We start from the raw sequence: 25,884 nt of genomic DNA on the forward strand, positions 1-25,884 counted from the left end.
TAGTCTGCTGTTGTATCGAGTGCTCTCGTGGGCGCGAAATCTCTAGAACCCAGGTCCCAATTTACTCACACTTGCTTCCTAGAGATACTTTTTCCCCGGGTGTCGGGGTGGGGCGGGTTGGGGGTTTTGCGGCGGGGAGCGGGGAGGGGGTTACTGCCAATAGCCATAATGGCTCTTGATCGGGCTATATAGCTATGTGACCGCTGTCAGGGTATGGTTTTCAAGCAGTTTACTCTGCCGGATAGGGTATGATTTTCCAAGAAACTGATCCATTGGTTGAAGATTTTAGTCTATGGGTGCTTTCCATTTGTCAGAACTGGCTGGGCAGAGCACTGCCAGACCAGTCAGTTAGCAAATGAAATCAGCTTTTTCCACAGGGTTTTTGCTGAAAAACCATCTCCTTTTTTGCATTCTATTTAAGATTTGACTTATCTGGCTAGATAATTTTGATTAAAAGTGAAATTCTCATTATGATGGGAATGGTCTGGCCGGTGAGTTCTGACAAATGGAAAGCGTCTTATGTCTAGGTTACGGGAATCAGGAATTGTCCCTTAAAAATATAAAAAAATCAAATCAGCATGTTTAAATTTACGCAACTCAGCCTAAAAGCTACTCTAGGATAGGGGAGATTTGGGGAGTTTAGTCTAGTACAGGGTAGCAAAGGCTCCTAGCGGCATATCCAAAAAATCCTTAAGTACCCCCTGTATCATCAGCTAAAACAAAAGTGCGTACATGCCCAGCTTCACTAGAAACAAAATATCTGTTTAAACTGAACCACATTCTTGTATTCTTTAGAGTATTATGAAAGTGATTGAATAAAAGTTTGTGTATTAGTTAGGTTTGTGGCACACACCTATCCGGAATGTTTAGGAGTACCGTGGCCTCCTCCGGGGTATAGCCTGTTCCTGGCGTTCAGATAGTAGAGCGCGGGAGAAAAATTCACGAACAAAAAAAAAGAAAAAGACACTAGAGGTGTCGCCCCACCCCCCTTGTTTTCGCGGTGTACAATTTAACTCGCTCGCTCCCCACTTACCGCCGCGCTCTACTATCTGAACGCCTGGAACAAGCTACCGGGGGAAGGCTGCCGTGCCAAACAGCATGATTTTAGCCGCCTCCTCCGCGAACGAGCTTTGCCGCTAGATGAACTGAGGCGGTGTGCGCACTGGGATCGCTAAGCATCATGGGCGGTGTTCAAATTTAATCATTTGTGTCAAGATGGCGTGGAGTGAACACCTCGCAGGAGGCGACTGTGGAGAAGAATATTTGAATATTCGCCTAGGCTGAACTGCATACCTCGCCCTCCGAAGCGTCCGACCACACGCCCGCGAAAAAATTCTGCGGTACCCAGGGTATGAGTATATACCTGCTGTAGTTAACTTCCTATCTCGGGTAATTTTTGTTTTAATAGTTTCAACTTCATTAGCATACATTACCATACCCAAAAACAAAAGAAAAACAAAAAAATACCTGAGTTGAAAAAATAACTACAACATATCCCTCTTTCCCTCTTCTTGAGAAAAAGAAGTTGAACAAATGAGGACAATTAGTTAGATAACCTCTGAGTGTGTACAAGACTAGACCAGTCTAATTTCTCTCTGTTTATTAATTTGTTAATATTATTAATAGTTTGCTCTTGGTATTTACTTTTTAAAATTACCACTTATTGAAACCAAACATATTTAAAAATTCTGCTAAAATCCGCAAGAGTTCTTTCACATTATTTGTCATTTCTAAAAACATTATTTTGATCTTTAGCTCGACCTATTAAGCTCTCTTTACGATTGAGATAACTCGCACAATTATTTCCTCTACCATCATTATATATAAATGATGATTTTCGCGATACACACCTCAAAATCATAAAGGTGAGAGACGTACCAGCATTTAACGGAAAGGGAACAAGTTACAGCGCGCAGAAATATTCAGCAAACTTTTGTTACTACTCGCCTGGCTTAGTTTACTTTAATAGCTTGGTGGGCAGACTGATTCATTTAGCTACTTCACTTTTCCAAGTTAAAAGGTACACTACAATGTTTAGTTAAGAATTAAAGAGTTAATAATAATAGAATTAATCCACGTTAATCCTCTTTTGAGGGGTAGGGCGAAATGAAGCCAGCGGGAAGAGACGAAAAGGGGATCAACTCTTTCTCTACTGAACATAGACTGAACAGGCTTCGCTTGCCTTATCCCTAGCCATATGCAAGCTAGCATGTACATGTTTTTGAAAAATATTTGGAAAGCAATCAAAGAAGTTGATCCACTTTGCCGAGCTTCGCACAGGTGTAATTCTCTTGCTTTGAGTTCGTTTCTTCTTTTCATGATAATCATTCACTTTTAATGTTTACCTCACTTAGTTACTAAATAAATCAAGCTTTGCATCTGATTGCGGCATGTTCTGTTGAATATAACTCGCTATATCGTCTGCACTCATGTCTTGTACCGCCACTTCACTGACTGATGTTGTTGCCTTAAACAAGTCCTCATCCTCCTCTGTCGTTGTAAAAGCTGATTTTGTGGGAAGGTTAAATATGTCGTCCAGTGTTTCGTCCTCACGTGATGGTGTTCTACAGCATTACCAAATAACATGAAAAATATCAGTATGAAGATATCGTTTATGCTCAACAGGCGATTTTAAAGTGGGATAGCCTACGTAGCTGGCCTGCAAGCAACGTATTTTCGGTCGTCGCTTCTCTCCACGCGGCTGCGTTCGCAGGCTACTCCGAAGCATGCGGGGTTTTTATTTTGGGGCCGAAGGGAGAAATTTCGAGGACACGTGCGCACCCGTGCGCGCGCGAGAGAGTGGGCGGGGAGGGGGGTGGTGGGTGTTCTCATCGCGCGGTCTATAAAAACTAACAAAAAAAACTAAACGGTACCTGCCACGCAGGCTAAAGTGGGACGACTGCTGAAGTCTATGCGTCCGTGTAAACTAGCGGCGATATTTCGTGGCGATTTGTCGCCCTGAAGTTGGCATCAGTCGATCTTGCCTGGATTTTGACGGGATTTATGAGCAATTTTCTGCTTGTTGGTCTTTCAAGACCCGCAAGCAGAAGGCCTTTTCACATAAGGCATGTAGTTCTAACAATTAAGTCTGCGAACTGCGAAATCATAACTGAGGTGCGACCATTCCAATGCATGAAGGCTAAGTACTAAGCAGTTCTTCGTTAGAGTGGTATTGTTTAACTGATACGTACGGTGGTTCTAACTTTTGAGTTGGTGAATGAAATCTTGTGGTGCGACCATTCAAATGAAACCTCCGACAGTTCTTTCAGATGGTGCTATTAGTATTGCGGAATTGTATCAACTAAAATTTGGATATTTTTCAAAAATGGTCTGTTTCCGCTCTTAGGAGTAAAGAACATTGCCAATACAGCTGGCCCGCCACAGAAAAAAAATCATCGAAACAAACCTATTGAAAGACTGCTTTCTTGCTTGCACAAACAGATCTTCATCTCCACCCGTCGCTTTTTTCTTCGGAACTGGCGGTTTCTCCGGCTTTCTTGGCTTAGCAGTAGGAACTCCTCCACCAAACAGTTCCTCCTCGCCAGCTCCCGCCTCCGCAAACCTGGGTTTAGGAGTCGGCTTTGGCTTCAGATCTGGTTTCGGCTTAAGTCGTGGTTTTGCTACGGGTTTTTCTGGTTTAGCCGGTTTAGCTGGCTTTGCAGGCTTGCTTTTTGTAGTCAGTAGCTTGTCCAAGTCATCCTCGATGCTGTAAACAAATACATATATAGTAAGGAGAGCTTTTACTTAGACTATGAAATTATACTCCTCGCTGAGACTCTCCTATACTCAACTTCTCAGCACAGCTAAGACTCAACTCTGCGTGGTAGAGGGCGTCGAGAGAAGACCGAAACAATGGCTCAGTCTAGGAGAGTGTTCATTGAATTTACTTTCCATTAAAAACTAAAGGTAAAGTCAAACCCTGCTTTACGGACCGCCGCTTTTTAAACGAGCATGCAAAATGCTCCTTAGCGTGATAATAAATTATATTGAGGTAAATACATCAACTACGTTGCATCAAGTCACGTTTCGTCCGGTGACGTTGGGTTATGTTGTGATATGTTACATTAGATTTCGTTACGTTACGTCATTTTGTTACGCTACGTTACGTTAAGTTATGAAAAACAGAAAAAGTTCTCTGGTTTGACCCTTTTGTCACAAAATATTAATATGATCAAACGTTATTTTCCAAAAACACACCTACTCACCAAACTTAGTTAAAACTCACTTGAGAAGCTGCGAATTGTCTTCTATTTCAAGGCTGATCTTGTTTTCATCAGCACCTGCAGGAATAAATAGTTTGTTGATATCTTCATCATCCAAGTCTTCCTTGTCATTGTTGTCGAAGATTGAGAAACCAGTCATTTGTGCCTCAGACGAGCCCTTAGCTATTGCAAATAAGTCTTCCTCTTCATCCTCTTCATTGCCATTGTTTTGGGCTACATCTGTTTCATCTGTTTTGGCAAACAAGTCTACATCTTCCACTTCCTCTTCTTTAACAGGTTTCTGTTCTGAAGATTCTTCCTCCTCTGCCTTTGGATCCTAAGCACAATTTCAATAATAATATAGAGATTTAGCCAAACGGCTTAAGGCAAAATTCCTGTACATAAAATTATTTACAATTAATTTGCTTCAAACAACCATGTAACCATTGTAACCACTGCAAAGAAATCCACTCGGCATTAAGCCTGTTATTACATGTAGTTGAAAACTGGTGACTTGTCAGCAGATAACTTCCAAAAACATGTAACCTTGATAGGCCAATACCTGAGCCTGCAATAGGGTCATGTGATACTGGCCAGTGGATACTCTGTTTTGCAGCTATCAAATGACCACAACATAAATGTGCAATATCAGGTTACAGGCTCCCACAAAAAGCTAGAAAGTAGGAGATTTCACATTGGGTGCCCTGTGGTATGGAAGGATGCGGGATGGCTGGACAGAGGGTCATGAGACTACCAAAATTTATGGGATGGATAGACAACCAAATTGTCTTAGCTATGGGGCTCCACTTGCATATGATTTGCTCCACTAAAAAGCTGTATTGGATGCTATCACTAACCCCTTGTCTTGATACTTTCTTTCAAGTTCTGGGTCTTCTGGCTTAAAGTTAATGATAATGGGTAGCCTGTGTACAGACACTTTTACAGTTATAATTTGTTTGCTATTCATTACTTTCTTTGTCTGGGTTATTTCAAGTCGGTTTACATCCTTATGCCCTCTTTTTGCTCCAAGAAATTCCAATACCAAAGAGCTACAAGCTAGTTTTGGAGTCCTGGCTATCTGTTGAAGCACATCCTCCATATACCGGCGACGATCTGAGATTACTGAATCACTGACTAAAAATGTCTTCTTTGGTGGAGAAGAAAATACAACACTGGGAAACTTCTGTGAGAGTTTAGCACAAAGGTCTTCAAAAACCTCATATTTTTGTGGAATCTGGAATAAACAATAATAGACAGTTGGTTAATAATATCTTTACAATGCAACCTAAATACCTAAACACCTTATATCTATATTTTCCTGTAAACACACTTATATACTTAAATAAACGACTTTTTTCTTTATTTCTTAAAAAGCCACCTAGTATTTAAATTGCCCATAGGCAGTGTTCTCCTTATCAGACGGTAACAGGTAAAATTTATCGCCTGAAGCAACACTTCTTACCACCTGCAACCGCTTGAAGGTTTGCTAAAATTAACAAAAAAAAGTAGATCTTAAAAAAGGAAGTTGTGATCCATTCCGATTTATCAAAAGGAAAATGAACAAATATATATATGGAAAAGTACTAAAGTATACACAGCTTTCCTTTTTATGGGCCATGCATTTTGGAAAGAGAACATTGAAGACAGAGTAAAATTATTGGAATTCAAACGTTCTAAATTGTTGTCTAAGGATAACAATGGCCCATTTGTGTAAAATAGGTCTTAAACTGGGGGAAGGACATTTCAGAGAACTTAGCTTCTAAATTTCCCAGTGAGGGCAGGGCCATGTCCATCACTCCACTACTCCCCCCGAACCCCAACCCCCCCCCCCCCCCCCGCCAAGGAAACTGTGCCACTGGTGCATATTTTTTGCCTTACTGACCATGAATGGCCCCTTACCTTCTGAGCTAAAATTTAGGGAGAACACTGGTAGGGGGAAATGTCTATTCCTCATAAGCTCGGCTTCTCGGAGATTTCCCCGCCACAGTCACTCCTCCCAAGTAATGTACAAATTTTAAATTTAATGTTAATTAACCTATTTATTATCGTTTTTATTCTGCTTGTAATTCATTGTGTGTGGCAAAATAATAAAATAAAAATAAAATAAAATAAAATCTATAATTGTTTATTTTAAGTTGAAGTCAGGTGACAGCAACCCCATGCATATGGAACCTGACCTATACCTAAAACATCAAAATTTTCTCAGAAAGACATTAGATAGTCAGTTACTGGTGGTTTGACTGTAATCATATTACATGGTTCATATAGATTTTTGGATCCAAAATTCAAGACTTTTTTTGAAAACAACAATTTCTTTTTCCAGACTCGAGGTTATCAAATAGGTGATAAAGAGATTTTAAAAAAAAAACACTGACGAACAAAGCTTTTTTCCTAATGGACTGTAAAGGTGTAGGCAAGATTGAAAAAAGGTTTTGACCAAAATGAAAAAATATTCACTTATGTAGCACTTGTTGTAGCTTTGAAAAAAAGACTTTTTACTGTTTTTCCAGTATATCTCTATTTTCCAGACTTTTTACAGGTCTGGAGAATTGAACCCTAATGTTAGTAAAATTAACTTCCCAAAACAATGCAAAGTTCTAAGTCAAGTGGGAATCTTGATTTCTTATTGGCTGCCAGACACCCAGTTTTTGGAAACTTGGCTTTAGAACTAGTTAACAGCTTGCCTGGAAGTTGAGAAATACTAATCAGCCACTTTTAATTTCAAAGATAAACAGTCTATACACTGTCTACTTACCATGAACTGGACAACATCAGACTCCTTGTGTTTGCCTGGAGTTTTGAAGTAGAACAACCGTGTCACAACAATCACGTGGTACAAGACATTTCCACCGAGTGGGCCAGAAATATGTTCATGCTGCGGTACACGGATATCAATACCAGTAGCCTTGTTCTTTAATTCCCTGCAATTATTGACAGAAATAATTATAACTATAGTATGGTTAAATCATCCAACACTAGGTTCACTGGGCTATTCATTTATGGTTGGTGTGGGGGGTGGGGGGGTGCTCATCCAAATTTCCCACTTCAGAACCTCTAGGAAGGATGGGTACAAGCTTTGGGTGCCATTTCTGGGATCATTTGGGTGGACAAGTGGGGATATCCTGAGACACGGGGGCATGGGGTGGAGGGGAGTGGTAAAACTAACAAAACTAAGAAGTTGGCTTTAGCCCTCCCCCGCCCCTGCCGCAACTATTTTATCAATAAGCAAAAGGCAGATTTGTTCACTGATTAGAGATGAGGTGAGTTGATGACAGGGGAGACAAATGACTCCAAATGTTTCACGTGGGTTGAAGAAGGTTGAAATCCTCATGTGCAGCAAATTTTAAGACAGTAAAATAAATTATCTTATTCACTGATTATTTAAAATGCTTTGTATGACTCTGATTCTTCATTTCAGTCTTGGCACATGAATTTTTTAGCTTTAATAATTATCAAATTCATGATGATACCGTTGATACGTAGTAGAAGATATATCTGAATACATTCATATGCTAATCACTCTCTCTAGAAAATTTGCACTTGCAGAACTAAATCCTACCATTTTACTTGTACTATTTACCGTAACTCTTGATTCACACATTCTAAAAATTGACGATTCTTTGGATTCTTTGTTCATGCTGGAAAGCTGGAAATCACCGAGGCAGTCAAAGCAAGTAACTTTGCGAACATAAATGCCAACCTTTCACAGTTTTGTTAAGGCCTCGAGGAAACTGTACACTTACCGGTTTGTTAATGTCACAGAGGCCATTATCATAGGGTTACTAATGGAAAGAGAGAGCCTTCTCAAGTCTTTATATGATTTGTCATCTTTCCCAATCTTCCCTACTTTCCATTACCATTGCGTGACCAGCATTGCCTCTCTCGCCCTATTCCTATTTCGTACTTCTCGGCAATCTATCGGTCACGCAATATCCATCCCTGAGCAATGGTGCAATGTTAGCAGTGTTCGAGAGTATATGGGAAAACTTCAACTGAAAACTCGCTAGATATCATCCCTGATCCAAGACGAGCTGGTCTTGCAGCCATTTTGAACATGCTGAATAGTGCAAATGAAAATTAAGGGGAAAGGTTGTTAACTTAAGCAGGTCTCTACTGTACAGTAGTTCCTACCGTGGTGGTGATATTTTTTCGCCAGAAAACAAATGCGAAAGCTCTGGATTCAAGTGTCCACAACTTAAGGCCAAAGACAAACAAACAATTTCAAAACAGCAACGCTCTTGTCACGAGTCACTCAAATAGTAAACAAATAAATAAATAAATAAATAAATAAATAAATAATAACAAAGATGAAACTGTTTCATGTCAGATTATCATTGTAAGATAAAAGAAACATGGTCTATACAAGACCTTAAGCCAGCTTTATTAGCTGTTGCCTTTTGTATTCGCTTCTGTCAAGAATTTTGAATTCTTAATCTCAATTCCGGCCACCTTTTGACACCTCGTAAATTTTCTGTATAAATAGTTTCGTCATCATCTGTAACGGTCATTTAAGATCACTTTTGAAAATGTATGTTGACTTGCAAACGAAACGTCAAGTTTACATAAAAATGCGAAAGCTCACAATGTTTATCACCGCTGTTTGTGTTTTAATTAAACTACCATCGATGGCCCAAGAACAAAAGTCTCCATGATATCAGTTATTTTATTGTTTGATCTGTTATCTATCGCAATAACTTTATTATCCATAAAATTATTCCTACATAAATATATTTTTCTTCTTCTACGAAAGCTGATTGAACCGTACGTTGTTAAGCTAGGCGCAGCGGAGAGCAAGACGAACAGAAAAAATAAACTATCCCTTGTAAATAAAGCACAACAACCCGGCCCCCTCCCCTCCTCCAGTCTCGCGCTTTGCGCCAGTCTGGGTCTCCCGCTTCGCGCTCAGTTAAACAACGTGCGTTATCAGCAATAACGATTTGCGTGTGTCTCGAAATTAATTTTATTTTTTGTTCAAGTTAACTTACATGAGCACAGCTGATTTCTCAAATAGTAGTCTTTTCTTTTGGCATGGCGGTGAAACCCCGGAATATAAAGAGACAGAGTTTTGTTTGTTCAGTGGGATCCATTTACTCAGCGAGCATATTTTTGAGATCGCAGTTGAAAATCACACATTGCATAGTAAATTTCAGTCTGTACTTGTCGTATAGAAAAATATCTACAGAAAACGTGGTCTTATGTTCTCACTCAGTTTGCAATTGATTTGGTACATGCTAAGTTCGTTTCGACGCTAAAGTAACTATCTTTAAAATGCAATTTTATATTTTCTAACACCTTAAAATAGCGCCGGTATGATTATAGCCATATCAAAAATAAGATCCATTGTACTACTCATACTACGTCTTTTCCCAAGCTGTGTGATATTTGGGTTGCCACATAATACTCCTGACTACCGAAATAACGGCTGCGTAGAAGATAACATGCGACACTACTACGATCAATACGTAGAGGTTAGATCCTAGCTGTATCCGCTCTCCGCTCTGACATAAACTCTCGCTTAAGTAAAGAGACTGTTTTCTACCCCACTGTTATAAAAATGGTAACCGCCGCACTTAACTAACGCAGAATCTGTAATGACTACTGCCGGCAAAGAAGAAATAATTCCTATAAACAAAGTGAAATAATCTTGACACAACTTCAGTTTCAAGTTCGTTGTTTTTCTCTCTGGTCTTGTTCTTCTTGCCATTTTCGTCTTTCTTCAAATACTTTGGCTTGTAGTTCGGCGTATTCCCTGAGAGAACAAAATAACATAAGATTTTATAAGGATAGTGACGTTTTCCCCAGGCAAGGAAATCAACACTTGACTTCCAATCTTCTCGGAAAAAAAAGAAAAACTAACTACAGGTAAAGCTTACATAACGGACAAAGATTTGGCTGGTGTTGAGTTGAGAAAATAACTTAGATTGGCCGCCGGAGGAAACGTATTTTTTTTGGCTTCGCCGCTCATCGTTAAACTAACCGCCAGTTTCACAGGCTAACTTTCGAGCGCTTGCCCTTCATCAGAGATTCGCGAGACTCGCTCAGAAGAACGGCTTCAATCTTCCCACTCCCCCACCGACAAAACACTGCAGTTTCTTTGGAAATTAAACCTTTCTTTCATAACGGACACCTCATACGCACAGTCATCTCCGTAGACAAAATCCGGATTGAGCAGGGCCACCCGACGACTGTTTTCTGTAAAATTTGTGTCCGGAGGAGCAGATATTGCCTAAACTTTTCTATTGACCGTTCCATACCATTCCAGAAAAATTCTCACATTCGTAAAACGATAAATTGTGACTAAACTCTTCGAGAAAATAATACTGAAGCCCTTGTACAGGGACACCCAATGGATCTGTTACTCAAAATATCTGTTCTTCTGGCAATTTTTTGCTGGTTGGGAGATGTGGAAGTAATGAAATGTCCTTGGAAGGAAACTGTTCCTGGGAAAAAGAATATTCGGGGTATCTGAGGGTATTTGACGTCTAGAATAGCTGCTATGTGTTATTTGACAGAAACCTCCCCCCCCCCCCCCCCACACACCCATTGTCCAACCGCAATGCTCCCCTCCCCCACTGAAGGTCTGAATATTGCCCTATGACCACACCCAAACTGGCCATTAATGTCTGGACAAACGTCTGCTGAGAATCTTTCCCGTAAGTCAGGTTGCAGGTTGTAGGTACATCTTGCTGGCTGGAAACTCTTCCACAAGTCTTACTGAGAGTGAGGAACAGATAATTTTTCCCAGCCATCTCCCAAAATGCTTAAAATGGCTTCGAAAGCTTTATTAATGCTTTGTTGTTGTTTTTAGGTCTTTTTCTCAAAATTTCCCGTTGGGTGCCCCTGCTTGTAATTTCGAAAAGACTTAAATTCCCTTACAATGACCGAACAGAAACCAAGTTTTTTTGCCTCCCTTAGAATGCATTTCTAGAGATTCAAAACTATTCTGGATAGCCTAAAAAGTGTTTTCAACGTATTTAGGAGGTAATTTTGGTAGGGTGCCCCTGATTGCGCCCCAGTACAAACCGTGTTTTTCACATTCCCTTAAGGGGCCCCGGTAAAAGATCTTCTAAACGTGCCTCCCCTCGCGTATGCTGCTAATGACCACTTATGTGAATTCCCGCTATAAAGATCGGAGCCCGGGATCAACTCCAGTTAGGGAAACCTACAAGAGCTTCAACTGTACTTATTTGAAACTGCTTTCCTTGCACCCTATAGGACTGAGATGTCTTCCTTTACCTTCTAAGAGATATAGCTTTACTTTTTAAATCCGTATTTATTTCCTGTATTCTGCGCACTTCTTCCCATAAAATATCCTCATTCTTGTTAGATTCTTTCCATTTAAGAAACAAGCTTGGCCACAATACCTACAAGGACAAGGTAACAACATCAGAATGTTATGTACAGCCATTTAACGCATCCATGAAATAATAAAAACCGTCCGTTTCCTTATTTTAGAAATGTCACAAAATGTGCGTCATCCTTTTTAAAATTCGACGACGAAAGTTTGGGGTAGCGGTTGTTAAAGATCAAATTCTTCACACCACCACAAATGAAGTCACAAAAATTTCAAATAGCGACCTGTGGGAAATTCGTAAATAGGCGCCGGTAATTTCCAAACTTTTTCCTCAAAAATCATCTTCAGCCACATGGCAAGTAGAAGCGAGGTTCTTTATGAACTTACAAGACTTTGCGATGCCACAGAAGGCCAGAGAACAGAGCTGTTTGGTTCATACATTGGATTTAACAGCGGTTTAAGGATATCTGCTTGATTTAGATATGACCTGAAAAGTGAGATTTGTAAAAACTTCATTAATAGAAAAGAAAACATTAGCTACATTCAGTAGTATTTAAAAATAAAATTGCACAAGCCTCACCACAGAGACACTGTCATTGTTTTAAGTTTAGCTGCTACACGCTCGCATTCGTTATTACAAAGAAAGGTGCCTGAAAAGGAGAAAAATAGAAATGACCAACTGTGCAATGTTTAAGCATTGATTACACGGCACAACTTCTTCGCAAGCTATGTTCTTACGATAATCCTATACGACACGGGTTGTATCGTGCAAATCTTACTTGCAACAGACTTGCGACTATCGCAACTTTGATTTACTGGGTACGATTTGGGTTGTAGGTCTATCATAAACACATCGCACGCGAAAAAATTGTACCGTGTAAATCGGCCTTTAGAATGTACATTCCAGGCCCCAGTTTTTAAAAGGTGGATGGCGCTATCCGCCGGATAAATCACTATCCAATGGATAAGTATTAGGGAAACCAATTGCATGCGCTATCCAATTGATAGTGATTTATCCGGTGTATAGCGATATCCAAGTTTTGAACAACCGGCACTGGGAATACTGCGGAGCCCTCCCTGGACGGGACGGCTGGCACTTAAAAAAACTTTCAGTATAACGTTTTAGTGTACGAAGAAAATGCCGGATTTCATGTAGACTTTCTAAGAAAAGAATCCTCAGTTCCATGTTAGGGGTGCAAGGCCACAGACGAAAACAGCTGTTTCTAAACACAAAAATTCTACGAATACTACATAAGCAGGAAAGTCCACAGATATCTTACCGAATTGGGAAGAGTACGCATGCTCGAACAAAGTTATGAGAAAACGATCATTAAACTCAAATGAGCATGGGAACTGTTGGTATATCTGTTGACAAAAATGAAAAACATTAAATGACGAAGCCACTGCCCAGTGTGCCTTGAGGGATATGTATTTGATATTGACGCGACTGTAACCTTTTACCAGTACTGAGCTTGCTACATGTATACACGTATGGAATACACAAATCACTGGCTTTATCAACTTAACTGAAGAAAAAAATTGCCATCACAGAGATTATCACAAATTGACGTTTTGGGCACCAAGCCTTCATCAAAGTCCTTTGTCTTCGCTGAGACGGAAGAAAAGCACTCATAACGTCAGGTTTTAATTTTCTTTACGGCTGCAAATATGCCGAATTTTCAAAACCTTCACTTTCAAAAAGAGGCTAAGTGCAACACGTATTACTTAAGGGAGTTTTATTTGCGTAATAACTAAAGATTATTTTTGTAGAAAGACTTCGCTCTTACTGGATCGTTTCCAAAAAGAGGCCTTTAGTGGCGACTCAGAAAAGGCGGTCAAAACTTCGTGTACCAAACTCAGATGACGGAAACAGGGTTCTCAATAGAAGGCGGCACCCGGCGATTGATCGCCGCTTACTTTGGGATTTATAGCCGCTTACTTTGTGTTTAGGTCGCTTTTCTTTGCTTTGTTTTGACACCTCTGGCTTTGCTGAAGAGCCTCCTACTTTATCAGTGATCACCTCCTACTTAAAAATCTATTGAGAACCCCTGGGAAATCAAAAGACGCCTTTGTTTCCTGTTCAGGGAAAAATCTGCTTGGTATTGTTTCATGGTTTTTGTTCTCAACACTAACCTGCCACACACAGTCTAGGAACAGAAGGAACACTGCACCCTGGCCTTTGTAGCGAACTGGAGATACACCTACTTTAATACAGCGCTCAGTAAACGGATGGCCACCACGTAACCATTCTCTATCAATTAGACCCTCAAATCTGTCAATAATGAATGAATAATATTAGAGTTTCCCTGAGAAACGAAGTGCTTGGAGCCCACAACTAGGCAGCAAGTAGCATGCGCTGTAGTAGGATGAAGTGCTTTCCAAAAGTCAGAACTGGCCGGCCAGACAATTACCGGACCAATCATTTTGACAATGAAATAAGCTTTTTCCAAGAGTTTTTGCTGAAAAACCATCTCCTTGGGGCATACTAATTTAGGAGTTGACTGATCTGGCTGCAGAGTTTTGATTAAAAGTGAAACCTGACTTGTCCCCATTTGGATCGCACGCGGAAGACGGAACGCGAGAACAGTGACTGAAGGGAGTGCAAGAGGTGATGGGAAGAAGGAAAACAAAAGGGAGAGACCTCCCTCATTTTTCTTTGACTGAGAGTTGACTGGGCTCGAGTCAGGCTTAGCAATAAACAGTGCACTTTACGAGAGAAGAATTTAGACAGGTATCTACTGTACACCAAACAAAAATGCACAATATAGTTAAAATCTGAGAGATAATTCTTACCCTTTAATTGTCCTGCAAACAGGATCTAACAAAATCTGCACTAAAGATGTGACTTGTAAAGTGGCATCTGTACCAGCATCACCATGAACTAAGACAGTTGTTCCTAACACAGATAATATAAATTTACAACCTTCCAAAGATAATAACCATTAAAAGACCTCATGTACAATAATATTAATTTTACTCATTAAGTGAGGGCGACTATTCCATATTAGTAAAATCCAACTGGTGGTCTATTATCAATGCTGCGTTCTGAATGGTTGAGCTACTACTAGGCTATATGTTATAGCCTACTAGGCGGCTTTTGGCGGCAAAAACGGATTAAAGTCTAGCTTTAACTAGCTAAAAGTTTTTTATTCTCGATATTTTTGACCAACTAGTTGGATTTTACTAAAACATTAATTTTATTCCTCTCGCCCTCATGGCCTCTGAGTCGATAGCCCATTCGGCCTTCAGCCACATCGGCCATTGACTCAGAGCCCATTCCGGCTCGAGGAATAATTGTTAAATAAAGCATTAGTGCAAAATATCTGCTAGGTGTTAATGCAAGAAACAAATACAATAACTTCCCACATTGGCAATCTTGGTGCTAACATAAAAATCTTTTTTCTGTTTATTATAGTTGAAAATTTTCTTTTTTGTCATTTGCTAACTGAAGAAAGAAAATCAAACATAAGTTTTTTTATGACCTAATGAAGTACAGCTGTGCAGTCCCCTTCACAAATATTATACTATACACTGTAAAATACTTTCTCTTGGTTGTAAAATTATCATACTGTAAAATGCACTGTTACCATTTTTGTCCAAACATTTAGCAACATGACAAGCTGTGGATAAAATGCTTTGAACATAATCAAGCCATGAACTTGACTCCAGTTTAGACAGCCATGAGGTCATGCTTAGCTTGGGATCTAGACTTGCTGTATAGACAAAAAGAATAAAATTGATGTAAATAAGAGCAATGTCACTAACTTTAGGAAGTTATCAAATATCCACAGTCACAAAACATATGACCGTTAAAAATTGGGGGCTTGCACGCATACTTATTTCTTCAAGGGGAATGTAAAGGCAACGGGCAAAAGAAAGTAGTGTCCGATAGCCTGGGGCTTGTAGATTTTGCTATTGGGCTAGTGAATTCTGTTTGCCCAATGGGCAAGCGATGTTTTTTGAGGAACTGGAATAGCAGAAGAACTGTGAAATCATTTTTGCTCGTCAAAAAGGTTTTGGGGCTAGTTAAAATGACGTCTGGGCTAGTAAATTCTACCTTCAGCTTGCCCGAATGGCAAGCTGCAAAAACGATTTTCTTTGCACCCTGAAAGGATTTTTTGTTTATAATTTGGTTACTATTGATTTTTATCTTCACACAGCATGCAGGATAATATTTTTTTTTGTAAGCAATAAATTCATGCAACGGCATAAGCCTTTGCAAAATCGTTGTAAAAAAGATATACTGTATGTTATACATGTACCTTCTGCTAGTTTTGCAATACTATCATTAAGTGCTGTATATCGTTCAATATTTTGATATTCTCTTTTCCACTGAGGATAATGTGATTCTGGTTCAACACCTCCACCTACATAGATTGAAAGTAAATAAGACTAGTTCAAATTGATGTCATACAAAAACACCACACAAATACTGATTATCTACACATGGAACCATATTTAATGGAGTTAGTGTTAACTTTACATGGAATAAAATAACATTAATTAATATGCAGTATATATTGACTTTATATGGGTTAACATGAATTTCATATAAACTGACATTTCACAACATTTTAGCATCCACATTTCAAACTTGTTTTTATAACAATGAAAACTGAATGAAAGCCAGCGATGGATTTATTAAAGGCTTGCACAAAGAAAGAATAAGGTGGAAATCATTGTTATCTTTGTTCTCACCTATGTTAAGCAACATGATATGAGACCTTTAAATCACTTCAATTGGATAAGGTTGAAATATGAAAGTGAGTCAAACATGTGACAGCAGGATGAGCACTTACAAAAATGTACCTGTAGGTTTGCATGCAGCTGCAAAATATAATTTTCAATTCTTTGCAAGTTTGACAAATTTTTGCATTCATTGCGGTTTTCACTACTCTCTCTCTTGTTTACAAAATTTGCAAGAATTGCATAAGGATGAGGTGAGCAAGCTGATCACGGAATGCATGACTTTTTTTCATTTACCTTTTGTTCTACTGTTCATAGCAGCTGTTTGTGATCTTGTATCAATAATTATCCCTTTAGAATCACTTCCAAGAGTGGCATTAACTAATTTTTCATCTTCACGACTTCTTTTAGATGCCATGGTTGTTAATGGCTGGGCACATCGCATCATAGCAACCTGCAACATTTTAACAGACCTTTTACAAAAAAAAACATTCAAGTTTTCACCTATAAAATACCAGTATTACTTGGAAAGAAATAGGATATGATGGTATATCAGTAATACATTCAATAGAAATATTTCTTGTTCAGCAGACAGTCCAACATACTTCAACACAAGCAGCAAAGGAATACAGCTACATGCAAGTGTCCTTAATAAGAGACTATCAAGAATGATTTTAATCTGTAACTATTATTCTAAAAATCACTCTCAATAGTTTTTGATTGTAAAGGATGATATTGCATTAATTACAATTATTATTAAAATATTAATTCTTACCCCATTTTTCTTGTGATAGTAGCTTAAAATAGGAAACCTGCCAAATTGTCTGAACTGTGCTGATGCTTTTAATGTATCATCAGAAATTTTAACTGGTACTATAACACTAGCTGGATAGCTGGAACATAGCTAAACACAAAAAAGAAAAAAACTTCACTCTTAGAAATATAATGGTGGAGAGGGTGAGGCTATAGTTTTTACCCTTTTCTTTGCAGCAATAATTGCTATTATTAGTAAGTGGACAGGTAACCTAACATTAAAAAAATATTTCCTTCAGCTAATATTACATTCATTATAAAATAAAATAGAAGCAAACTATAGCTAGCTGTTAACTAACTAAGTTAGTAACAAAATTAAGACCAGGCATTATTTGGCTTGAAAGACATTCAAGGATAATGCAAGTTGTAGTTATAATACAAAAAGCTTTTCCTAGCAGAACCAGTATGAGTTTTTGAAAATTTCAACCATGCCTTCCTTATTGTATACGATCTACAAATGTAATGTAAGAAATCACATGGTCATGGGACACAAAGCTGAACCTCAGTCACATATTCTGGAGTCACAATTGTAGCTGAACAATAATCAATAGAACAATGATAATGATGATTACATGATGATGATGATGATTAATAGAATCAATAGAACAATGACGATTAGGATGATGATGGTGATGACGATGATGGTGATGAAAATGATAATGTTGATATGAAAACACTCAGTCTGTTGCAATAATATTATTAGAAATGTACCTCATAATTACTATTGGCATGGCTTATTCTCCATTGTTGAGTTAAAGAGCACAAATGAGAGAATTCCATTTCTAAACTAAACAAGTCCCACCCATCTTCTTCAAGAGGTTTCAGATGACGATAGAAGAAAGGATACCTCAAGTTTGTGTTTCCTAAGTAAAAAAAAAAAGAAATCACTTTGATAAAAGAAACATACAAACAAAAACTACATTAAACATGCTGACTAAGGATAATGTGAAAAAAAGAACTAGAATGTAATATTTAGCAATAACATTATTGAATAAGGCTGACTATCATCTGAAGAATGAAGGACATGAGGCCGACTAGGCCTCGGCGGATAACATCCTCCAAAATCTCCATAATTTTTCAGATGACACGAAAACCGAATTCAATAATTGTTTCATTATTCATTCAAAATAATTCCTAGTTTAAAAGCAAGCTAAAACATACTTCTCAGTCAACTGTTCAATAATCTGGTAATTTTCCTGCACAATTGACATCATTTTTCACATATTGTAGAAATTTTCAAGTGCAAATTTAGTAGACAGAACGTGGTTATGATAAATTATATATATGATTTTAGCCAATCAGAAATGGAGAAATATTTTGAATGGATAAAAATGTAAGTTATTATTATAATAATAATAATGGCTTTTTTTCTTACCAATGGTTGACAGAACTTCAACCGATGATGCTACATTCAGTGCTTCTTCAATGCTGTTGAACTTTAGTTTCACCAAGTCAAAGTTCTTACAAAAAAGTGTGAGTATCCCTTCCTGACCTCTTGCTTTCTTCTCAACATGTTCCACTGCTGAGTGCAAGAGCTGTGAATAACATACTTTAGTAAGACAACTTTTCTTTTAAATGGCATGATAATAAGTATTATTATACACTGGACGGTCGTTACTGCATTTCCTGCATTCTGATTCACCCAACGGAGCAGGATTATCAGCTCATAACCATGCTGTGACCATATATGGTAAATGAAAGCATCCTTGCGCCAGCAAAAGACTTTTTCAGTTTGTATGTTTTTTCTCGCGGTGGATACAAACACTGAAGGAAGTCATTTGTGGCATAGATATAAGATATTTTTAAAACCTGCTATAGAATGCAACCCTTGGAAAACATAGACAGCCACAAAATTAAAAAGCATGGCATGAAATTATCTCAACTAACAAGAACGTGTACATTTCTTCACGATCACAAAGCCACTCGCCGAAATCAGCAAAATACATAATTATGCAACTTGTTTGGCTGAAAAGATCTGACTCTAGCTAACAGATGCAACCAAAGGCCACTAAGCTATCCACCACACCTATAAAGTTACCCGTAGCATCTGTTCTCATTCAGCAAAACCGGCGTGGTGACTTCAAACAAATGTCACGCTTTTCACAAGTGTTGTACATGGCAATCGACGGAATCTTTTTCTTCTGCAGTTTAACTTTTGTAATGCATCATCATTTAAATTCACAACAACTTTGGCGGTAAAATTCTAAACAGCAGTATTTTATCAGCAGTAGTTTTAGTTGTCGGGCACAGTAAACTGGCAAGAATCCTGATCTATGAATTTAGTTTTTTTAGTCTTTCAGCTAGAACAGCACATGAACACAAATGTGTGACACGTGAAAAACGGAAGGCCTTTGTGCTTTTCGGTTCCTCTTTACAAATTAATAAAAGTAACAGTGTAATAGTGCTGCCTGTTAGTGTTTTTAATAAAACAATTATTCCACTCGCACTTGGACATGTTGGATATGAGATGATTATAGCCAATTCATTTCCAATGCGTGCTCATGGAATAATAATTATTCAACAATTATTGTTAACTAATCATGTTTACTAAGGCAGTATTCGCACTTGATGCCCGAGTATGATACTCACTGGGCTCTAATGTAAATACACAATTTTTTAAAATATCCATCCCAGAATTTGGGCACAGTGCTGGTGCCCTTGGAAGTACAAGGTCAGGACCAATGTACTCAGGCACAAAAGTGGGCAACAGGTCCCTGTGTGCACACTGTTTTTGTTAGTTCTACTTCTGGGGCAGTTTACTTCTTAGTAGAAAACTGGGACCTGTTTAGGTCATGTTTAGTTGTCCTGATGAACCAATTTTATTTCAAATAATATATTAAAATTCATATCTGACTCTAAGGTTTGAGGGAATAAAGAAAAGAAATAGCTTTAATTTTCAATTATTTAAAATTATTTTTTAAAGATTCATTTCTTTTGTTTTATTACCCCTAGTATCAAAGCCAAACGAAAACTTTAACATATTGAAACTGGTCTATTGAAGGGTTGACAGACTAGTCAACCCCACTACCCTGAAAGCCACCAGGGCATAGTACATTGTTTTGTTTACACAACTAACGAATTAATATTTACACGTCATCCATTTCCAATGAGTAGGCAGACCGAACGGGCGTATAAGGGCTGTCTGTAATTACGTTGTCAACATTAAGATATAAAAAAGAAATTACACAAAACAATGAATATAATTACACTACTTACAATGAGCTCATCCTTGTGGTCCGTTCTGGAAGAAAAGATCAAGTGATGACCGGTGACACACAGCGTTCCTTCCAGGTACGCCTGCCCTCTGCTCCGTAGAGAAACCTTGTCGATTTTTGGTGATTTGATATACTCCACAAACTCCATAACTATGACAAAGTTTGCACCAATAGAAACCAAAGAGGACTGCAGAAAAAGCCAAGATCTACATTTTTCTCATTTTCCTTGTTCTCCAACTCACTTGCAAACAGGTACCTTGCAAACACTGCTGAGTAACCTGGCTTACCAGCCAGCCGAAGTATCAGCGGTCAGCGGATTCGTTCATATAAAAATCCAATATGGCGACTAGAAAGGCTCTTGCACCGAAACTTTACAAGAGGTTTTTACAAGTTTGTGAGCAATGGCCTGTCGACCAAAACCGCTTAGGAAGAGATCTTGGAGAGCATCTTAAAGGCAACCTTGTTCCACGCATCAAGAAATCCCAAATAGAAGTGAGTATTAGGGGAACCTGATTCTTAGTTCTTATGTAACGTTACCAAATATCGACGTCGTTGAGTGGAAGACAAGTACAGCTATTTCAAGGCTTAAAAGATTTGCCGAAAGTTTTATTATCCTTTCATAGAAATGTGTTTTCAGACTGAAGACGTAATTTGGTGTTATAGCAGAGGAAAAAGAGATATTAAGATTGTAAATGCTATAACATGAGCTGTTGCACATACATGTACATGGTGGTACAAACATTGGTTATCTACATGTGAGACAATCATTTAAGAAACCTGATCATATTTCCTTCAGTCAAAAGAGGCAGAGAAGATGCTTGACAGCCTCATCAAGATAAGCTCAAACTACTACAGAACTAAGGTATGTTAATACTTTTATTTAGATGTAAGGTAGTTGTGCCCTGTTGAGTTAAACTCCCTTTTCACCCCCCCCCCCGCCCACCACACACACCCTTCCTCCCCCCGCCCACCACACACACCCTTCCCCATGACATTACCCGTCAAGTTAGACCCATGTTCTTTTTTTTTACCAAGCTGGATATCCATGTTCAACAAATTCATGACTTAAAAGAAAAAAAATTAACCTGCCTGTAAAGTCCCAATGTAGACCGTTTTTAAACTTACAACTAACAACCTTTACTGAATATTTCCACTCCTTAAATAAATATTCATATATGACATGTACAATCAATTCTCACAGGGCATACTAGTTAAGTTAATTTCCATGACGCAAACTGATACAACACTACACTGCCCTTACATTTGAAAATCAATTTTTATTTCATTATCTGCAACAGTTTTCTTATTATTAAACTCTACAGTATCCTCGCAAAGCTGAAACAGCCTTCACTGGTGACCTCCCGACTGTCAAGGAAGGTGCAAAATTTTATTTATCAACTGGTAAGCACCATTTTTTATGCTCAGCAGGTAGTTAGCTACAATTGTAAGCGGGCACCTTGGTGTCCTGTGGATGCCTTGGACTCAACAATTCAAAATTTGTGAACGTCAGAGATAATACAGAAATAGTATTTATTTTATGGATTGTTGCTGTGAGCAAGGAAATAGCCAATCAAGAGGGACAAAATTAAACCACAAACAGCAAAGGAAATTGGTTTGTGGCTTTGAGGTTTGCTTGTGTTCTATGTACTTTATTGTGGTTGTTCAGTACACAATTGACCTGTCAGAATCAAATCAAAGTCTTCAGGGTTTTTTGGACTCTCACTTTAACATGTTGGTTTTAGAAGTGCTGGCTTGACGGTGAAAAAGATGTATACCCACTTATAAGTTCTTACTTTATTTAAACCAGACAATCAACTAACAGATTTTCCAATCAAGTAAATAACATGAATTGAATAGCAAAATTCCAATAAAACTAATCCCTCTTACTTTGATGATACAGTAACTGTGCAATCAAAATGTCAGTTATTGTCAACAATAGTTCCATAGAGGAGTACCCTTCAGTAACTGGACAATCGTGAACCACAAATAATGTACTTAGTACCCATGGGTTACTGGGGATTTCAAGTGACGGGAATGATCAAAATATGGGAGCAAAAATAAAAACCCAAAACAATCCTTGGGGCTTCCAACAAAACCCACATAAAACCTGGACCAAATATTAACCCCCAAAAATCCCTTGCTTAATTCCCAGGCCCTAGTTTGACTTTACTTTTTTTGCAGAACTATGGGGCCCGAGAGGGGCTCTACCACAAATCTTCCCCCAAAAAATCCCTTCTTAAATTAAACACCCAAAAAAACTTTGGCAAATTTTCGCTCCCAAAAAATCCCAGAATTGAAAATTTCAAACCCAAGAAAATCCTTCAATCATCCCCATCACTTGAAATCTAGAGTACCCCCTGCCCAGGGCTTAGTTATTACTAAGGTTAGTACATTATTTTTTTATAGTTGCTCAAACAATGAAAGAGGACTAGTCGCTCAAGACTGACCTATTTGTCTTCATAAATTTTTCCATCTCAGATATGCAGAAAAGATCAACAGAACGGACTTGGTGGGAAAAGCTGATACGAAAGAGGAGTGTTTACTATGATAAATAACATGTTGTCTGCATAGAAACATTTTATCTATAAGCAGATGCTGCTTTATCCAACAGATAGCTCAAGTCTTGAACCTTTTGGAGGCTGATTGTAAATATTTATTTAAATCTAGATGAGATACAGTACCATTACCAAGAAAATGCACACTTCAACACATTGGACAATTCAGGAACCGAACTATTGTATTATGTGTGAAAGCCTGTCAATCTAGTTGTTTAATGTCCTTTAACTCTAGTCGAACAAAAGAATTACTGGCAATCTACTTATTAGCAAGACAAAAAGGAACAAAATAATACCACTTATCACCCAATTTAAATGCAGCAAAGGCATTATGCTTAACCCATTCACTCCTGGAGATTTTGCCGAAAAACGCGTTTTGAAGCTAGTCGAGTGGTTTTCTGGTCACTGTCGTGCTATAAAGGGCTAAAACTTACCACAAACCAGTTTACAGGTCGTACACTTCGCGGCCTTCTGATCCAGATGCAAAATATTAGCTTGCGAAGTTCGGGCATGCGCAGAAAGCAAAATTTCGACATAGTTTTTGGGTTTAAAAGTGACACAGCAGTCTTGACTTTTACTTTTCGCTTTCTCTCCTCCCTTCTTTTTGCGCTTTTCTTGCCTCATTTTTTTTTTCTCTTGCTGGGCATTTAGTAGGCTTCAATTTGGTGGGAAGAGTTTTTAGGAAAGCTTTTAGGATCTTAGGATTAGGTGAAAGGAAAGGTAGGTGGGTAATGGAACAAGATTTTCATGGAGATTTTCAGGTCAATGTCTCGTGGTTTTTTGCTTCTTTCTCCGGTGTCCTTGACTGAATTGTGCTCATTCTGGTATGGTTTGAAAGATCTCTTCACTCTACACAAGTTAGCGAAGAAAGTTGTCCTTGACCGTTAAAACTGATGATGTCACAAAGGGTAGAAAGGACCTGGATCCGCACGGGCGGTTACGGGCGGTTCAGGGGCGAATGGGTTAAGGCATGGTTCGTACAATTTTGAAAAGGTCTTGAATTTTAGTGGTCATCTTGAAAAGTCGTTGAATTTTGTTTTGGTCCTTGAAAAGTACTTAATTTCTTTATTAGGTCTTGAAAAGTCCTTGAAATTCACAACCTTGTCTAAGCAAGTCACCATTTTCTGTAAAATTACATCATTTTGCCGAGGAAAATTTGGCTCATCCTTGGTGTAAGAACCTGTAAAACTTACAGGTAATATAAAAACATTTTTGTTCATGAACTATATTTTTTCCTTTTCTCTTTTTCAAATGCTATTTCCGTACCTCAGATGCATACCCAGTCAGTTTGCAAAGTGATTAGTGTGGAAAGTAGTATAAAATAATTATGTGATCAATGATGGGCAAAGAAGTGAAAATTGTAAATGACTTCATGATGTGTTTTAGCCAATGGGGTGATCATAGGGGGTTAAGTAATGACAATTTATTAAATAAATCTTAGTCCTTGAAAACTGTAATAATAAATTATTTGTCCTTGAAAAATCATAGAAAAGTCCTTGAAATTTGTTTGACTGAAGTTGTACAAACCATTCAAGGGTATTTTGCAGAACACAAAATGCTGAATGACACATTTCAAGTTTTGTGATTAGGATTAAGAAACTGAATGAATTTAAGTTCCAGTTCAGTTTTTCATGTACAGCGACCTTTAATAGAACTTAAACCACTCAGTTTCCTAATAACCCTAAATGTAATCAGCATTAAAAGTGGTAAGCAAAATAAACTGTACACCTGCTGATATTCTTATCCTGTAAAGACCTCTATAAATTAAAGGTTACATGGAAAAAAGTCCTACATGCATTCTGATGAACAGCTTGGTTTTCTTCTGAAATTGCCTTTTATTGGGTTAGGAAATTGAGGGCGAATTTCATATTACTTGAGCACAGGTCACCCAGGCTTTATGATAGTACCACAGTACAATTCCATCTGGAAGGTGAATTTGAGAAAATTATCACAAAACTTTGTTTGAGCTTTTAGAACAACAACAACCAACTCAAACTGCAGAGTAAGTTTCATTGAACTTTATAATTTAGTATTTCCTACAAGTTTTAGGATCATATTTTTACCCCATATTACTGTGGTACAATCATAGAGCCTGGATGACCTGTGACTTGAGTAGTCACGTGGGCTCTTAAGGGTGTATTCCATTCACTTAAATCAAGTCTTTTGTGGACTAGGGACCTCAAAGAAAATAATTTTCCACATAAACCTGAGCTAAATTTTGTGAGATGTTGCTAAAATGGTCCAAGGTAGTTACCACTGCAATCAAGCAAAGTAAAAGAAACATTTTTAAAAGAGCCTGGCACTATGACATCATTCATGTTGTGGTTAAATTTGTTACATAAAAAAAATTATTAAATTCATGTTATGTGTGATTTTGTCCCAAACTCATTACATTTTCCTTTAACCTGACACAAATGGTGTAAAGTGACCCCAAAATAAACCACAACATAAATGAACAGTAAGTAACACAGTGACACTATTAAGACAACTACATTAGATAGCCAAGCAAGGGATCTACTCAACAGAGAGTTCACAGATATGACTATAACAAAGGGAAAGGACTAACTCCTGGTGTTCACTTTGCCTTGTGTAAGAGACAGTAGGCTCTGATTTAAGAGCACAAAACTGACAAGTTTTAAACAAAGAAAATAAAAAATTAACTGACAATGGGAGTTTTACCCCTTTGCTGAAAATAGAAACCACATCATATTATGCACTACAGTCAACCTGCCAGCATGGCCTTTCTTTCACTTGCTCAATTTTGGTGTACTCAAGAAATACTTTCCATGAAACATATAAGAACTTTGTTGATTATGTGCTGCTTGCTGCTGGGACAACGTTTTCAACCTTGGCCTAATAACTGTGCATTTAGTACAGGGGCTCAGTTATGACCAGTGGTTTATAAACTCAATGAATGCATGCTTGCACAAGGAAATCCACTTTCACAATAAAGGTTGATTAGTCCTGACCTCAGTTGTTCAAACGTTGGATAGCACTTTCCATCTTCTGAACAACTGGGGCCAGAAGTTTGGGTTTCTGTGACATGAAGGGTGGCACTGCAGTGTGCTATTCACACAACACTTCAGCAAACAAACATTCAGTGAAACAAGGGCAGGAAA

General features: G+C 38.2%; 3 protein-coding genes across 3 annotated transcripts; 1 reads left to right on the forward strand and 2 right to left on the reverse strand.

The window, feature by feature from the left end:
* Window positions 1–2,318: 2,318 nt before the first annotated feature.
* On the reverse strand, window positions 2,319–8,039 carry LOC140946009 (uncharacterized). Its single transcript, XM_073395075.1, has 6 exons — window positions 7,946–8,039; window positions 6,958–7,123; window positions 5,173–5,436; window positions 4,226–4,539; window positions 3,407–3,706; window positions 2,319–2,564 (listed from the first exon to the last, which is right to left on the reverse strand). Exons 1-6 carry the CDS (start codon window positions 7,975–7,977, stop codon window positions 2,351–2,353), a joined length of 1,290 nt encoding a protein of 429 aa, XP_073251176.1. The 5' UTR covers window positions 7,978–8,039; the 3' UTR covers window positions 2,319–2,350.
* Window positions 8,040–8,850: 811 nt separating this feature from the next.
* On the reverse strand, window positions 8,851–20,428 carry LOC140946011 (myotubularin-related protein 9-like). Its single transcript, XM_073395076.1, has 14 exons — window positions 20,212–20,428; window positions 18,371–18,530; window positions 17,707–17,858; window positions 16,958–17,086; window positions 16,480–16,636; window positions 15,759–15,863; window positions 15,084–15,209; window positions 14,290–14,392; window positions 13,630–13,768; window positions 12,777–12,861; window positions 12,077–12,146; window positions 11,884–11,983; window positions 11,439–11,566; window positions 8,851–9,951 (listed from the first exon to the last, which is right to left on the reverse strand). The coding sequence occupies exons 1-14, from the start codon at window positions 20,356–20,358 to the stop codon at window positions 9,864–9,866; spliced, it is 1,689 nt and encodes a 562-aa protein (XP_073251177.1). The 5' UTR covers window positions 20,359–20,428; the 3' UTR covers window positions 8,851–9,863.
* A 114-nt stretch (window positions 20,429–20,542) lies between these two features.
* LOC140946240 (ubiquinol-cytochrome c reductase complex assembly factor 2-like) lies at window positions 20,543–23,001 on the forward strand. Its single transcript, XM_073395334.1, has 4 exons — window positions 20,543–20,702; window positions 21,007–21,072; window positions 21,533–21,611; window positions 22,689–23,001. The coding sequence occupies exons 1-4, from the start codon at window positions 20,550–20,552 to the stop codon at window positions 22,763–22,765; spliced, it is 375 nt and encodes a 124-aa protein (XP_073251435.1). The 5' UTR covers window positions 20,543–20,549; the 3' UTR covers window positions 22,766–23,001.
* Window positions 23,002–25,884: the final 2,883 nt, after the last annotated feature.

The sequence above is a fragment of the Porites lutea genome, chromosome 8 (assembly GCF_958299795.1).
Source record: "Porites lutea chromosome 8, jaPorLute2.1, whole genome shotgun sequence".
NCBI classification, from domain to species: Eukaryota; Metazoa; Cnidaria; class Anthozoa; order Scleractinia; family Poritidae; genus Porites; species Porites lutea.

Coding starts and splice junctions, on each gene's coding strand:
- LOC140946009 (XM_073395075.1), bottom strand. CDS start 7,977: ATGATAATGGCCTCTGTGACATTAACAAACCG. Junction 5,437..6,957: donor CTGATGTTGTCCAGTTCATG/GTAAGTAGACAG, acceptor TGTTTATTCCAG/ATTCCACAAAAATATGAGGT. Junction 2,565..3,406: donor AGAAAGCAGTCTTTCAATAG/GTTTGTTTCGAT, acceptor GTAATGCTGTAG/AACACCATCACGTGAGGACG.
- LOC140946240 (XM_073395334.1), top strand. CDS start 20,550: ATGGCGACTAGAAAGGCTCTTGCACCGAAACTTTACAAGAGGTTTTTA. Junction 21,073..21,532: donor CAAACTACTACAGAACTAAG/GTATGTTAATAC, acceptor TAAACTCTACAG/TATCCTCGCAAAGCTGAAAC. Junction 21,612..22,688: donor AAAATTTTATTTATCAACTG/GTAAGCACCATT, acceptor TTTCCATCTCAG/ATATGCAGAAAAGATCAACA.
- LOC140946011 (XM_073395076.1), bottom strand. CDS start 20,358: ATGGAGTTTGTGGAGTATATCAAATCACCAAAAATCGACAAGGTTTCT. Junction 12,147..12,776: donor TGCGTACTCTTCCCAATTCG/GTAAGATATCTG, acceptor TCTCCTTTTCAG/GCACCTTTCTTTGTAATAAC. Junction 11,984..12,076: donor ACAATGACAGTGTCTCTGTG/GTGAGGCTTGTG, acceptor CTCACTTTTCAG/GTCATATCTAAATCAAGCAG.